Genomic DNA, 14,332 nt, shown 5'->3' with positions numbered 1-14,332 from the left:
AGGATTGCATTCACTCTCTCCACACTTTTCCAATGAAAGGCTGTGGATTTTAGATCAGTTCAGATACCGGCAGTAAGAATAATGGGCAAAGACGGGTAATAGAGCTGAGGGACAGAGTGGGTATGATCTCATTGTGCCTCCTTATTCTATGATCTTCATAAAATTAAATAGCTCCTCTGCATCTACAATCTAATCATTATTTTAAATGCTTCAATTAAATTGCCCCTCAATAGAACATAGAACAACATAGAACAGCACAGGAACAGATCAGTTGACCCATCATGTCTGTGCCAATGTGGATCCTATTCTAAAATAATCCCATCCGCCTGCGCATGGTCTGTATCCTTCTATTCTCTGCCAGTTCATGTGTCTGTCTAAATGCCTCTTAAACATTGCTATCATATCAGTTTCTACTATCTCCCCTGGCAGTGTGTTCCAGGTACCCACTACCCTCTGTGTAAAAAAAACTTGCCTCACACATCTCCTTAAACTTTCCCCCTCTCACCTTAAACCTAGTATTTGACATTTCCACCCTGGGAAAAGACTCCGACTATCCACCCTATCCATGCCCCACATAATGTTATATACTTATATCAGGTCACTCCTCAGCCTCTGATGCTCTATGAAAACAATCCAAGTTTGTCCATCCTCTCCTTGTAGCTAATACACTCCAATCCAGGCAACACCCTGGTAAACCTCTTTAGTACCCTCTCCAAAGCTTCCACATTCTTCCTATGCAGTGTGGCAAACAGAACTGCACACAATACTCCAAATGTGGCCTAACTACAATCTTATACAGCTGCAACCTGACACCAACTTTTATGCACAGTACCCTGACTAATGATGGCAAGCATGCCAAAGCCTTCTTTACCACTTTATCCACTTGTGTTGCCACTTTCAGGGAGCTACGGACTTGTGCCCCTAGATCCCTCTGTTTATCAAGACTTCTCAGGGTCCTACCATTTTCTGTATACTTTCCTTTTGCATTTGACCGCCCAAACTTGTCGGGATTAAACTCCGTACGTCATTAGTCTGCCTAAGTTTCCAACTGATCTATATCCTGTTGTACCCTTTGACAACTTTCCTCACTATTCTCAACTCCATCAACTTTCATGACATCTGCAATCTTACTAATCAGACCACCAACATTTTCATCCAAATCATTTATAGAAAATTACAAAAAAAAGAGGTCCTAGCACTGATCTTTGTGGAACTTCCAGTCAAAAAAACACCCTCCACAGCTACCCTCTGTCCTCTAAAGCCAAGCCAATTTTGTCTCCAACTTACCAACTCACTGTGGATCCTATGTGACTTAATCTTCTGGTCTACACCACCATGAGTGAACTTGTCAAAAGACTTAGTAAATTCCATGTAAACAACATCCATTGCCTCACTCTCATCAAGGTCAAAAATCACATGACACCAAGGTTAAAGTCCCACAGGTTTATTAGAAGACATAAGTTTTTGGAGTCTCACTCTTTCTGCAGGTGTCAGTGAGAGAGGTAGCATCAGACACAGAATTTATATACAAAAGAGCAAAGGGTCATAGAACTGATGTGGTGTTGAACAAACCGAAGATGGCTGTTAAATCTTTAATCAGTCAGAAAGGATTAATATGCAAATTCCCAAATGTCTTTCAAGTCACTGCCCCGAGATAACTAAAGGTTTTATCAGTTCCCTCAGTATACCAGAGGTGACATCCCAGGTCAGACAATGCATTTTAGGTGTCAGGCCTTGTTTAGAATCTGGTTGTGTATCAACTTGGAGTCAGACTGGTTTTACTTCCAAAGTAGGAATTTATAAAATGCCACATTGACTGTCTACAAATTGTGTGCTTTTTGAACAAAATAAAATGCATCTGCAATTACAAATCTGCAAATGCAAATTCACCACATAGATTTATATGTGTGTCTGCACACTTGCATGTGTGTGTGTGTGTGTGTGTGTGTGTATGTGTGTGTGTTTGAGAGGGAGAGAGTGAGTGTGTATGTGTGTGTGTGTGTTTGTACGCGTGCTTGAGAGACAGTGTGTGAGTGTGAATGTGTGTGCGTAAGAATATGTGTATGAGGGAGGGTCTGTGTGAGTATGTTTTTGTGAGTGAGCATGTGTGTGTGTGTGTGTGTGTGTGTGTGAAAGAGAGAGAGAGAGAGAGACAGAGTGTACAGAGTGGTGGAGTCACCTGTAGTGTGACATGAACCCAAGATCGCTGTTGACTTGAAAGAAATTTGGGAATTTGCATATTAATCCTTTCTAACTGATTAAAGATTTAACAGCCATCTTAGGTTTGTTCAACACCACATCACTTCTATGACCCTTTGATCTTTTGCTTATAAATTCTGTGTCTGATGCCACCTCTCTCACTGACACCTGCAGAAGGAGTGAGGCTCCAAAAGCTTGTGTCTTCAAATAAACCTGTTGGGCTATAACCTAATGTCATGTGATTCTCGACCTTGTCCACCTCAGTCCAACACCAGCACCTCCACATTACCCTCATCAATCATTTTTATCACTTTCTCAAAATTCTTAATCAGATTTGTGAGACAAGACCTCCTCTGCACAATGCTATGTGGACTATGCCTAAAAATTCTTTTCCAAATGCAAGTAAATCTTATTGCTAAGAATCTTCTTCAATAATCTCCCTGCCATGGATGTAAGGTTCATTGGCCTATAATTTCAGGGGACTGTAAATTTTTCCTCCTTTATTTGTTCACAGGAGATGGGCATCACTGGCTAGGTCAGCATTTATTGTCCAAGGGCACTTAGGAGTCAACCACATTGCTGTGGGTTTGGTATCATATGTAAACCAGACAAGGTATGGATGATAGATTTCCTTCTCTAAAGAACCTTAGTGAACCAGGTGGGCTTTCCCCCAACAATAGATTCATAGTCATCATTAGACACTCAATTCGAGATATTTCACCGAATTCAAACTTCTCCATCTACTATGGCAGGACTTGAACCAGAATATTATGTGGGTTACTGTATTAGTAGGCTAGTGATGACATCACTAGGCCATCACTTCCCCTGCAAGTCAAGCTTATGCAACCTATCCTCATAATATTGCCCAAGAAATCAAGAACAAGCCAAAACAGAAATTGCTGGTGAAATGCAGCAGCTCTGGCAGCATCTGTGGGAAGCAAGCAGGGTTAACGTTTCAGGTTGGAGACTCTTCATCAGAACAGAAGTCAAGGGGAGGCAATGGCTTAGTGGTATTATTGCTGGGTTGTTAATCCAAAGAACCAGGTAATGTTGTGGGGACCCAGGTTCAAATCTTGCCACAGCAGATGGTGGGATTTGAATTCAGTAAATATCTGGAATTGAGAGTTTAATGATGACCATGAATCCAATGCTGATTGTTGAGGAAAACCCATCTGCTTCACTAAAGTCCTTCAGGGAAGGAAACTGCTATCCTTCTGGCCTAAGTGGGACTCCAGACCCATAGTCAAGTGGTTGACTCTTAACTGCCCTTGGGGCAATTAGGAATGGGCAACAAATGCTGGCCTAGCCAGTGACACCCCCATCCCATGAGTGAATAAAAAGGATAAAGATGTGAATCAAGGTGATGCAAAGAAAATAAGGATAGTCAATACTAAAAGTGTGTGTTCTGGGAGTCAGGGTCTCATTCAATTAGTCTTGACAGTAACTGAATACTCTATAAAAATTGGAAGAACTGTGGATGCTGTAAATCAGGAATACTGAATACTCGATGTCATGTCAATACAATACTTATAGCATGATCAGTATTATAAGTCAATATAATGACACCTACCACATAAGTTGTGTGTGGATAGTGTGAGGCATTTCAACATATCAAAATGAGTAAGAAGGTAATGGAGAAAATAAAATTTTGTTTTAATCAAAAAGGAAACCAATTTAAACTCATGGTTAATGGCCTGGCAGAGTGCCCGTTCTAACAGCAATTGGAAGATCCCTGCTCGTTTTGAGGTTTCAGCATCAATGTAATTTGTCATTTGAGCTTCAAGGCCCAAACTTACATCTTGATGTAGTTGATGGATTGAAGCTTTAAAATTGAGCCTGGGCAGTTGGTAGCACATGTAAGTTGTGGGACTGGGGACTGGCAGGAGCTATCATGATCTTGGATATTAGGGGTCCTAGCAAGATAGATGCCCTATTTATTTTTGTGGGTTCTGCCTCTCCATAAAAACAATTCAACATTTACAATTGACTAGAACTTTTCAATACCATTGCATGCAGAACTACTCAGAGACTCAGTTTTGGTGTAAAATAATAATGAGTAGTCTATTAAGTCATGGGATCTTCACTTCCACATTAAAAGGAAGATATCTTAGGGAACAGGCTTTGGATACCCGACAGTAGCTGGGCCCTTTCAATTTTCAGCCAGTTGTATCATCAGTGTTAACAGAGTTATAATGATAGCAAGCCAGTTTTGAGGCAATTGCCTCAATTAACAGCAGGTAAGGCTGTGAAAATTGACCTCAAGGAGACCTATCAGATTAAAAAATCAGCATGGTTTTATTGTTTAGTTAGAGTTGTTGCTAAACAGATGGACTTTACTTTTATTTAAAGAAATAAACAGCAAGCATGAATTCATGTATTTGTGCTTATTATTTTTAGGCAAGGATATTACTGCCAATCCCAAGCACAGTCTACTCTTAGTCTGGCCTCATAGCATCAACCATTAATGAACACGCTCTCACATTCACTACAAGTTATAGTTTACCTCATTTCCGTGGATATTTCCAATGTATTTAACCTCAGGAATGCCAATGCGATGTTCTCTTGGGTATTTTCCAATTGCAACAGCCCAAAGTTTCCGTCCTGATGTATAGCAGGTTATACAGACAAATAACAGTGGAGTGATTATATTGTAGTGATCCCATCAGAGAATTTTGAATGACATTGTAAACTGTAAATGTAATGCTTGAATGGTTTATAACTATAATTTGAATTCAAAGTTACATTTTACCCTTTGAGTTAAGTATAGCCTACTTAGTTAGTACATACAACATACAATGTAGAACAGTACAGCACAGTACAGGCCCTTCAGCCCACGATGTTGTGCCGACCTATTATCCTACTAAGATCAAACTACCCTACATTTTACTATCCTCCATGTGCCTATCCAAGAGTCGCTTAAAAGTCTCTAAAGTATCTGACTCCAGTCCACTGCTGGCAGCGCATTCCATACGCCCACCACTGTCTGTGTAAACCTACCTCTGACATCTCCCCTATACCTTCCTCCGATCACCTTAAAATTATGCCCCCTTATAATAGTCATTTCCGCCCTGGGAAAAAGTCTCTGGCTATCCACTCTATCTATGCCTCTCATCAAGTTGTACACCTCTATCAAGTCACCTCTTATCCTTCTTCGCACCAATGAGACAAGCCCTAGCTTCCTCAACCTTTCCTCATAAGATCTGCCCTCCAGTCCAAGCAGCATCCTGGTAAATCTCCTCCGCATCCTCTCTAAAACTTCCACATCTTTCCTATAATGAGGTGACCAGAACTGAACACAATATTCCAAGTGTGGTCTAACCAGAGGTTTATAGAGCTGCAGCATAACCTCGCAGCTCTTAAACCCAATTCCCCTGCCAATGAAAGCCAACACACCATATGCCTTCTTTACAACCCTATCAACTTGGGTAGCAACTTTGAGGGATCTATAGACATGGACCCCAAGATGCCTCTGTTCCTCCACACTGCCGAGAATCCTGCCATTAACCCTGTATTCTACATTCAAATTCAACCTTCCAAAATGAATCACTTCACACTTTTCTGGGTTGAATTCTATCTGCCACTTCTTTGCCCAGCTCTGCATCCTGTCAATGTCCCATTGCAACCTACAACATTCCTCCACGCTGTCCACAACTCCACCAACCTTACTAACCCACCCTTCCACTTCCTCATCCAAGTCATTTATAAAGATCACAAAGAGCAGAAGTCCCAGAACAGATCCCTGCGGAACACCACTGGTCACTGAGCTCCAGGCTGAATACTTTCCATCTACTACCACCCTCTGTCTCCTATTGGGCAGCCAGCTTTGTATCCAGACAGTCAAATTTCCCTGAATCCCATGCCTCCTTACTTTCTGAATGAGCCTACCATGTGGAACCTTATCAAATACCTTGCTAAAATCCATATACACCACATTCACTGCTCTGCCTTGATCAATGTGCTTTGCCACATCCTTAAAGAATTCAATAAGGCTTGTGAGGCATGACCTGCCCCTCACAAAGCCATGCTGACTATTTCTAATCAAACTGTGCTTTACCAAATAATCATAATTACTGTCTCTCAGAAACCTCTCCAATAATTTGCCCACCACAGAAGTATGTCTGACTGGTCTGTAATTCCCAGGATTATCCCTATTCCCTTTCTTGAACAAGAGGGTGACATTTGCCACCCTCTAATCATCTGGTACTACTCCAGTGGACAGCGAGGATGCAAAGATCATTGCCAAAGGGGCAGCAATCTCATCCCTTGCTTCCTGTAGAAACATTGGTATATCCTGTCTGGTCCAGGGAACTTATCTATCCTCATGTTTTTCACAATTTCTAGCACATCCTCCTTCCTAACATCAACCTCTTCGAGCATATCTGCCTGTTCCACGCTTTCCTCACAAATGTCAAGGTCCCTTTCACTGGTGAATACTGGAGCAAAGCATTCATTAAGGACTTCCCCTACCTCCTCTGACTCCACGCACAAGTTCCCTCCACTATCCCTGATTGCCCTACCCTCACTCTGGCCATCCTCTTGTTCCTCACATAAGCATAGAACGCTTTGGGGTTTTCTTTGATCCTACCCATCAAGGTTTTCTCATACCCCCTTCTAGCTGTCCTAATTCCATTCTTCAGTTCCTTCCTGGCTACCTTGTAGACCTCTGGAGCCCTGTCCGATCCTTGCTTCCTCAACCTTAAGTAAGCTTCCTTCTTCCTCTTGACTAGGTGTTCCACATGTCTTGTCATCCAAGGTTCCTTCACCTTACCATCCTTTCCTTGCCTCAGTGGGACAAACCTATCCAGTACGTGTAGCAACTGCTCCCTAAACAACCTCCACATTTCTGTCGTGCATTTCCCTGAAGACATCTGATCCCAATTTATGCTCCGCAGTTCTTGTCTAATAGCATTGTAATTCCCCCTCCCCCAATTAAATACTTTCCCATACCATCTGCTGCTATCCCTCTCCATGACTATAGTAAAGGTCAGGGAGTTGTGATCACTATCACCGAAATGCTCTCCCACCGAGAGATCTGACACGTGGCCTGGGTCGTTGCCAAGCACCAAATCCAATATGGCCTCCCCTCTAGTCAGCCTATCTACATATTGAGTCAGAAATCCTTCCCGGACGCGCCTAACAAAATCTGCTCCATCCAAACTATTTGCACTTCAGAGGTTCCAGTCCATATTAGGGAAGTTGAAATCACCCATGACAACAAACCTATTACTTCCTTTCCACAATCTGTCTCCCAATCTGTTCCTCAGTATAAATGTAGTACAATATGAATATGGTAAAAATTTGAAGCTATTTATCGCAACATTCACTGCAGCTGCTATAAATAAAGTATCAAAAACCCATTTTCCATTTATCAGTATGGCAAATCAAGGTTTTAGGTGCAAACCCATCCAATAGAATTCTATCCCATTAGACTCTAGAATTGGATGTTCTAAACCAAGTCACATGGTATGACATTAGATGCATTTAACAAGGAACATTTATATATCTTGCTATATTTGAAAATACTCCACCTTCCACTGATTGTCCAATGCTGTAAACATGGGTAATAGATGAATAATTTGTTTGCAAATCTCGAAGATAAGCCTCCAGAGAAGTTGTGTGATGGTACTTAAAGTCCAAAGTATAAGTGCATTGATGGAGCACAAATAAAAGAAAACACACTGTGTACATCCAGTATGCTCCTGGTCTGACTGTCATAAATGCAAGGCTGGAAGGAAAGCCAGCCTGTAAAATACAAAGAAAAGTTTCCATTTCAAATTATTTTACCACTTCATGCTTCTTTTGCAGTTTTTTTAATAAAATATCTTTTTTGATAGTTGTCGGATTCCTGCTGTCGTTATTTTAAATGAGCATCATATGTCTCAGAATTGTCACATTATCCTCATCAGCATCAATGGAAATAAACAGTTGTACTCGCATCTGATGTCACATTGTTCTTCTTTGTAAACATGTTTTTCTTTCAAAACATGTTTAATGTTTTGAAAATGTTGGTCGGAGACTGGCTACAAGGATCTTGTAAAGTATTTGGTTAATTAAACTTTCCAAATATTTAGATATTTATATATTTAAAATATAATTCTCTACCTCTCAGCAAAGACTCAGGTTTCACAGCTTAGGCATGGACAGCATTGTGAGATTCTAAAGCTGTGATTACACCAGTCCATTGTCTACATTCATGATGTCACTAAAGTGGAACCCAATGTCACTGAAGGACAATTCTACACAAAAGGTTTGTCTCTGGCCACCTCATTTAAAGCATAATTTGCAAGGGAAAAGAAAACAAATAAAGCATTAGTGGAACTTCTTATCTAGTAAGCCGAACATGAACAAAAGCTCATTTCTGCCCTCATAATTGTAGAAACCGTGTAGTTTGTGCAGAGTTGTGAGTGTTGGTCCCGGCATTTGAGAACTGAAATCAGGAAATATGGAGACATTTGTCAATAGGTTAAAATTTGGGAGAGCCAAGTAGTGTTGGTCAAATGATATTGTCACTGGGCTAATAATCCAGAGGCTCAAGCTATTGCTCTGGTGGTATGGGTTCAAGTCCCATCACAGCAGAGGGTGAAATTTGAATTTGATTTTTAAAGAAGGCCTAATTGCAAGCGTTAGGAAGATAGGTAACTGCACCTCCTCCGCAATAACACTCAACACTGAGGCCCCCCAAGGAAGAGTCCTTAGCCCACTGCTGTACTTCCTGTACACCTACAACGGTGTTGCCAAATTCCAAACTAACACCATCTACAAGTTCGCTGAGGACACCACTGTAGTATGGCGGATATTTAACAAAAATGAGTCAAGATACAGAAGGGAGATAGAGAGCTTGCTAATGTGGTGCAATGAGAGCAACCTCTCCCTCAGTATCGGCAAAATTAAAGAACTGATCATTGACTACAGAAAGAAAGGAGGAGAACATGCCCCCATCTACATCAACGGAACTGAGGTTGGGAGTGTGGAGAGCATCAATTTCCTTGGAGTGACGATAACCGACAACCTGTTCTGGACTTCCCACATAGATACGACCGTCAAGAAGGCACAACGACACCTCTTCTTCATCAGGCGGCTCAGGAAACTTGGCATGTCCTTAAGGTCCGTCACCAATTTCTACAGATGCACCTTTGAAAGCATACTGTCCATGTGCATAATAGCCTGGTATGGCAACTGCTCTGCCTAGGGCTGTAAGAAACTACAGAAGACAGTGTGCACAGCACAGACCATTATGGAATCCATCCTTCCATCCATGGACTCCATTTACACGGCTCGCTGTTGCTACCAACATCATCAAAGATCCATCACAGCCCGGTAATAATCTCCTACAACCTCTTCCATCAGGCAGAAGATACAGAAGCCTGAACACATGCACCAGCAGGTTCAGAAACGGCTTCTTCCTGGCCGTTATTGGACTGATGAATGGATTCTCTAGCCTCAAATAACGCTGATCTTGCTAACGTTGATCTCGCCTTGCGCATGCCCTGTGCATTGCAACCTGTATGCCTCTGTTTAAGTCTTTTTACAACCTCTGATCAATCCTTGCTTACTTTGATCTGCCTATACTACTCATAAACAAAACTTTTCACTGTACTTTCGTTCACATGACAATAAATCAATCAATATAGATTGTCATAATCACCTTTAGGGGAGGAAATCTGCTGTCTTTATCTGATCTGGCCCACATGTGATTCCAGACCTACAGCAATGCAGTTGAGTCTTAACTGCCAGCTGGGAGAGATGTTGCAGGGTTAAATTATACCTATTTTAAATGAGATGCAATTACAACAATTTCACAGAGTTTTTCATAACCACTGAATAACCAAAACATATTATACTTCATGAAATACTCTTTGCCACTATTTCTCTTGGTTTGGGGAGACAGTGGCAAAGTGTAATGTCATTGGATTAGGAAATCCAGTAGGCCCAAACTAATTCTAGAGACACAAGTTCACACCCCACTAAAGCAGTTGGTAGAATTACAATTCAATTTATAAATCTGGACTTTCTAAATAAATATTAGTCCCAGTATCATGACCATGACACATATCATTGATTGTAAAACACATTTACCATTTTTACCTTTTCTGAACCATGCATGACTCGCAAACTTCAGCAATGTGGCTGACTCTTAACTGCCCTCCAAAATGGTCTAAGAAGCCACTCAGTTCAAGGGCAAATGGGGATCGGAAACAAATGCAAACATTACATTTAAAAAATGTAGTAAGTGGAGCATCCATTGACATATAGCAAACTCCTGCAATCAGCAATGATCAAATAATGAGTGTTTGATGTTGTTTGGGGAATAACTTATAACCAGTACACCAGGAATTGTTCACCTATTCCTTCTTCAAAACAGTAGCATGAGAATTTTTAAACTGTTTTTGCATGTGGGTATCACTGGCAGTGAAATTTATTGCTCAGAGGGCAGTTAAGAATCAAACACATTGCTATGGGTCTGGAGTCAGTTGTAGGCCAGACCAGGTAAGGCTGTCAGCTTTCCTTCCCCAAAGGGCAATAGTGAATCAGATGGGTTTTCACATCATCCAACACTGACTAAACAGTTGCCATTAGAGGTGCACTCTAATTCCAGATTTCCATCATCTGGTGGAATTTGAACCCCAAACCTAAGAACATTGCACACACAAACAGAAGCCTTTCAGGCAGAAGGGTCACTGGACCTGAAACACTAACTCTGCTCTCACTTCACCGTTCTGCCGGACACGCTGAAGTTTTCCGAGTAATTTCAGTTTCAAATTTCCAGCATCTATAGTTCTTTATTAACCCTAGAACATTGGCTTGGGGCTACTCCATTACTTGTCCAGGGATATGGCCTTAAGCTTAACAGCTTATTCGAAACACAGCACCTCCAACTGGGCAACACTCCTTAAATACTACACACTAGCATCAACCTTGATTTTATGATCGGGTCCTACAGTGCTGGATTTAAATCAGCACCTTGTAACTCAAGTCCAAATGAGTGAATCCTGAAAAAACAGTGAGATTCCCAGTTCCTACTATCTCAGATTCCCAGTTTAGCAAGCTGAGCCATACCCCACATACAACAAGGTGCAGAGCTGGATGAACACAGCAGGCCAAGCAGCATCAGAGGAGCAGGAAGGCTGACATTTTGGGCCTAGAACCTTCTTCAGAAATGGGGGAGGGGAAGGGAGTTCTGAAATAAATAGGGAGAGAGGGGGAGGTGGATAGAAGATGGATAGAGGAGAAGATAGGTGGAGAGACAGACAGGTCAAAGAGGCGGGGATGGAGCCAGTAGAGGTGAGTGTAGGTGGGGAGGTAGGGAGGGGATAGGTCAGTCCAGGGAGGACGGACAGGTCAAGGGGGCGGGATGAGGTTAGTAGGTAGGAAATGGGGGTGGGGCTTGAGGTGGGAGGAGGGGATAGGTGGGAGGAAGGACAGGTTAGGGAGGCGGGGATGAGCTGGGCTGGTTTTGGGATCCGGTCGGGGGAGGGGAGATTTTGAAGCTTGTGAAGTCCACATTGATACCATTGTGCTGCAGGGTTCCCAAGCGGAATATGAGTTGCTGTTCCTGCAACCTTCGGGTAGCATCGTTGTAGCACTGCAGGAGACCCAGGATGGACATGTCGTCTGAGGAATGGGAGGGGGAGTTGAAATGGTTTGCGACTGGGAGGTGCAGTTGTTTAGTGCCAACCGAACGTAGGTGTTCTGCAAAGCGGTCCCCGAGCCTCCGCTTGGTTTCCCCGATGTAGAGGAGGCCACAACGGGAACAGTGGATGCAGTTTACCACATTAGCAGATGTGCAGGTGAACATCTGCTTGATGTGGAAAGTCTTCTTGGGGCCTGGGATGGGGGTGAGGGAGGAGGTGTAGGGGCAGGTGTAGTACTTAGTGCGGTTGCAGGGTAAAAGCCGGGTGTGGTGGGGCTGGAGGGGAGTGTGGAGCGGACAAGGGAGTCCTGGAGAGAGTGGTCCCTCTGGAAAAAATGGCTTTGGTGGTGGGGTCGGATTGCAGATGGCGGAAGTGTCGGAGGATGATGCGTTGGATCCGGAAGTTGGTGGGGTGGTACGTGAGGACGAGGGGGATTCTGTTTTGGTTGTTATTGCGGGAAGGGGGTGTGAGGGATGAATTGCAGGAAATGCGGAAGACACGGTCAAGGGCGTTCTCGAACACTGAGGGGGGGAAAGTTGCGGTCCTTGAAAAATGAGGATATCTGAGATGTACGCGAGTGGAATGCCTCATCCTGGGAGCAGATACGGCGGAGGCAAAGGAATTGGGAATCGGGGATGGCATTTTTGCAGGAAGGTGGGTGGGAGGAGGTGTATTCTAGGTAGCTGTGGGAGTCAGTGGGCTTGAAATGGATATCGGTTTCTAGGTGGTTGCCAGAGATGGAGACAGAGAGGTCCAGGAAGGAGAGAGAGTTATTGGAGATGGTCCAGGTGAACTTAAGGTTGGGGTGGAAGGTGTTGGTGAAGTGGATGAACTGTTCGAGCTCCTCGTGGGAGCACGAGGCAGCGCCGATACAGTCATCAATGTAACGGAGGAAGAGGTGGGGTTTAGGGCCAGTGTAGGTACGGAAGAGGGATTGTTCCACGTAACCTACGAAGAGGCAGGCATAGTTTGGGCCCACGCGGGTACCCATGGCCACCCCCTTTGTCTGTAGGAAGTGGGAGGAATTAAGAGAAGTTGTTGAGGGTGAGGACGAGTTCAGCTAAGCAGATGAGGGTGTCAGTGGAGGGGGACTGGTCGGGCCTGCAGGACAGGAAGAAGCGGAGGGCCTTTAGGCCATCTGTATGAGGAATGCAGGTGTATAGGGACTGGACGTCCGTGGTAAAGATGAGGTGTTGGGGAGCGGGGAATTGGAAGTGTTGGAGGAGGTGGAGGGCGTGGGTGGTGTCACGGACGTAGGTAGGGAGTTCCTGGACCAAGGGGGAGAAAATGGAGTTGAGATAGGTGGAGATAAGTTCGGTGGGGCAGGAGCAGGTGGAGACAATGGGTCGACCAGGGTAGTCAGGTTTGTGGATTTTGGGAAGGAGATAGAAGCGGGCGGTGCGGGGTTGGGGAACGATGAGGTTGGAGGCTGTGGGTGGAAGGTCTCCTGAGGTGATGAGATTGTAGATGGTTTGGGAGATGATGGTTTGGTGGTCGGGGGTGGGGTCATGATCAAGGAGGCGGTAGGAGGAGGTGTCAGAGAGTTGGTGCCTGGCCTCAATGTAGAGGTTAGTGCGCCATACTACAACTGCGCCTCCCTTGTCCGCAGGTTTTATGGTGAGGTTGGGATTGGAGCGGAGGGCTGCACGTTCTGCAGGGGAGAGGTTGGTGTGGGTGAGAGGGGTGGAGGGGTTGAGGCGATTGATATCTCGACGGCAGTTGGAGATGATGAGGTCGAGGGAGGGACTCCACAGCCAGCAGCTCCAGAGGAGACAGTCGCACCCAGCCCTGCCGAGTGTTCACCATTCCCCCAGACCTCCCCCTTACTGAGGACGAACGGTCAGTCCTCAGTAAAGGGCTCACCTTTGTCCCCCTCCACCCACACATCAACAAATACCGGTCACGTTTGGACATTGAGCAGTTTTTCCGCCGCCTTCGCCTCCACGCTTACTTCTTCAACCGTGAACCTAACCCTCCCTCTACTGACCCCTTCTCCCGCTTCCAACACACCCCCTCCTCCTGGACACCACCCCAAGGCCTCCTACCATCCCTCGACCTCTTCATCTCCAACTGCCGTCGAGATGTCAAATGCCTCAACCTCTCCACCCCTCTCACCCACTCCAACCTCTCCCCTGCAAAATGTGCAGCCCTCCGCTCCCTCCACTCCAATCCCAACCTCAACATAAAACCCGCGGACAAGGGAGGCACAGTTGTAGTATGGCGCACTGACCTCTACATCGCCGAGGCCGGACGCCAACTCTCCGACACCTCCTCCTACCGCCCCCTTGATCATGACCCCACCCCCGACCACCAAACCATCATCTCCCAAACCATCCACAACCTCATCACCTCAGGTGACCTTCCACCCACAGCCTCCAACCTCATCGTTCCCCAACCTCGCACTGCCCGCTTCTGTCTCCTTCCCAAAATCCACAAACCTGACTGCCCTGGTCGACCCATTGTCTCCGCCTGCTCCTGCTCCACCGAACTTATCTCCACCT

At 44.6% G+C, this 14,332-nt stretch overlaps 1 protein-coding gene across 1 annotated transcript in view; it reads right to left on the bottom strand.

The window, feature by feature from the left end:
* The window catches only part of LOC109928784 (carboxypeptidase M-like), a 33,331-nt gene extending 25,396 nt beyond the window's left edge, over nt 1-7,935 (bottom strand). Inside the window, exons 1-2 of the mRNA XM_048613384.1 lie at nt 7,728-7,935; nt 4,703-4,800 (exon numbers count right to left, since the gene is read on the bottom strand). Coding sequence (XP_048469341.1) covers nt 4,703-4,800; nt 7,728-7,914 — 285 coding nt within the window. The 5' untranslated portion in view covers nt 7,915-7,935. The remainder of the gene's footprint in view (nt 1-4,702; nt 4,801-7,727) is intronic.
* Nucleotides 7,936-14,332: the final 6,397 nt, after the last annotated feature.

This window comes from Rhincodon typus, chromosome 28 (assembly GCF_021869965.1).
Source record: "Rhincodon typus isolate 14 chromosome 28, sRhiTyp1.1, whole genome shotgun sequence".
Classification (NCBI taxonomy): Eukaryota; Metazoa; Chordata; class Chondrichthyes; order Orectolobiformes; family Rhincodontidae; genus Rhincodon; species Rhincodon typus.
The sequence above is the reverse complement of the archived record's forward strand: the minus strand, read 5'-3'. Positions and strand labels throughout refer to the sequence as shown.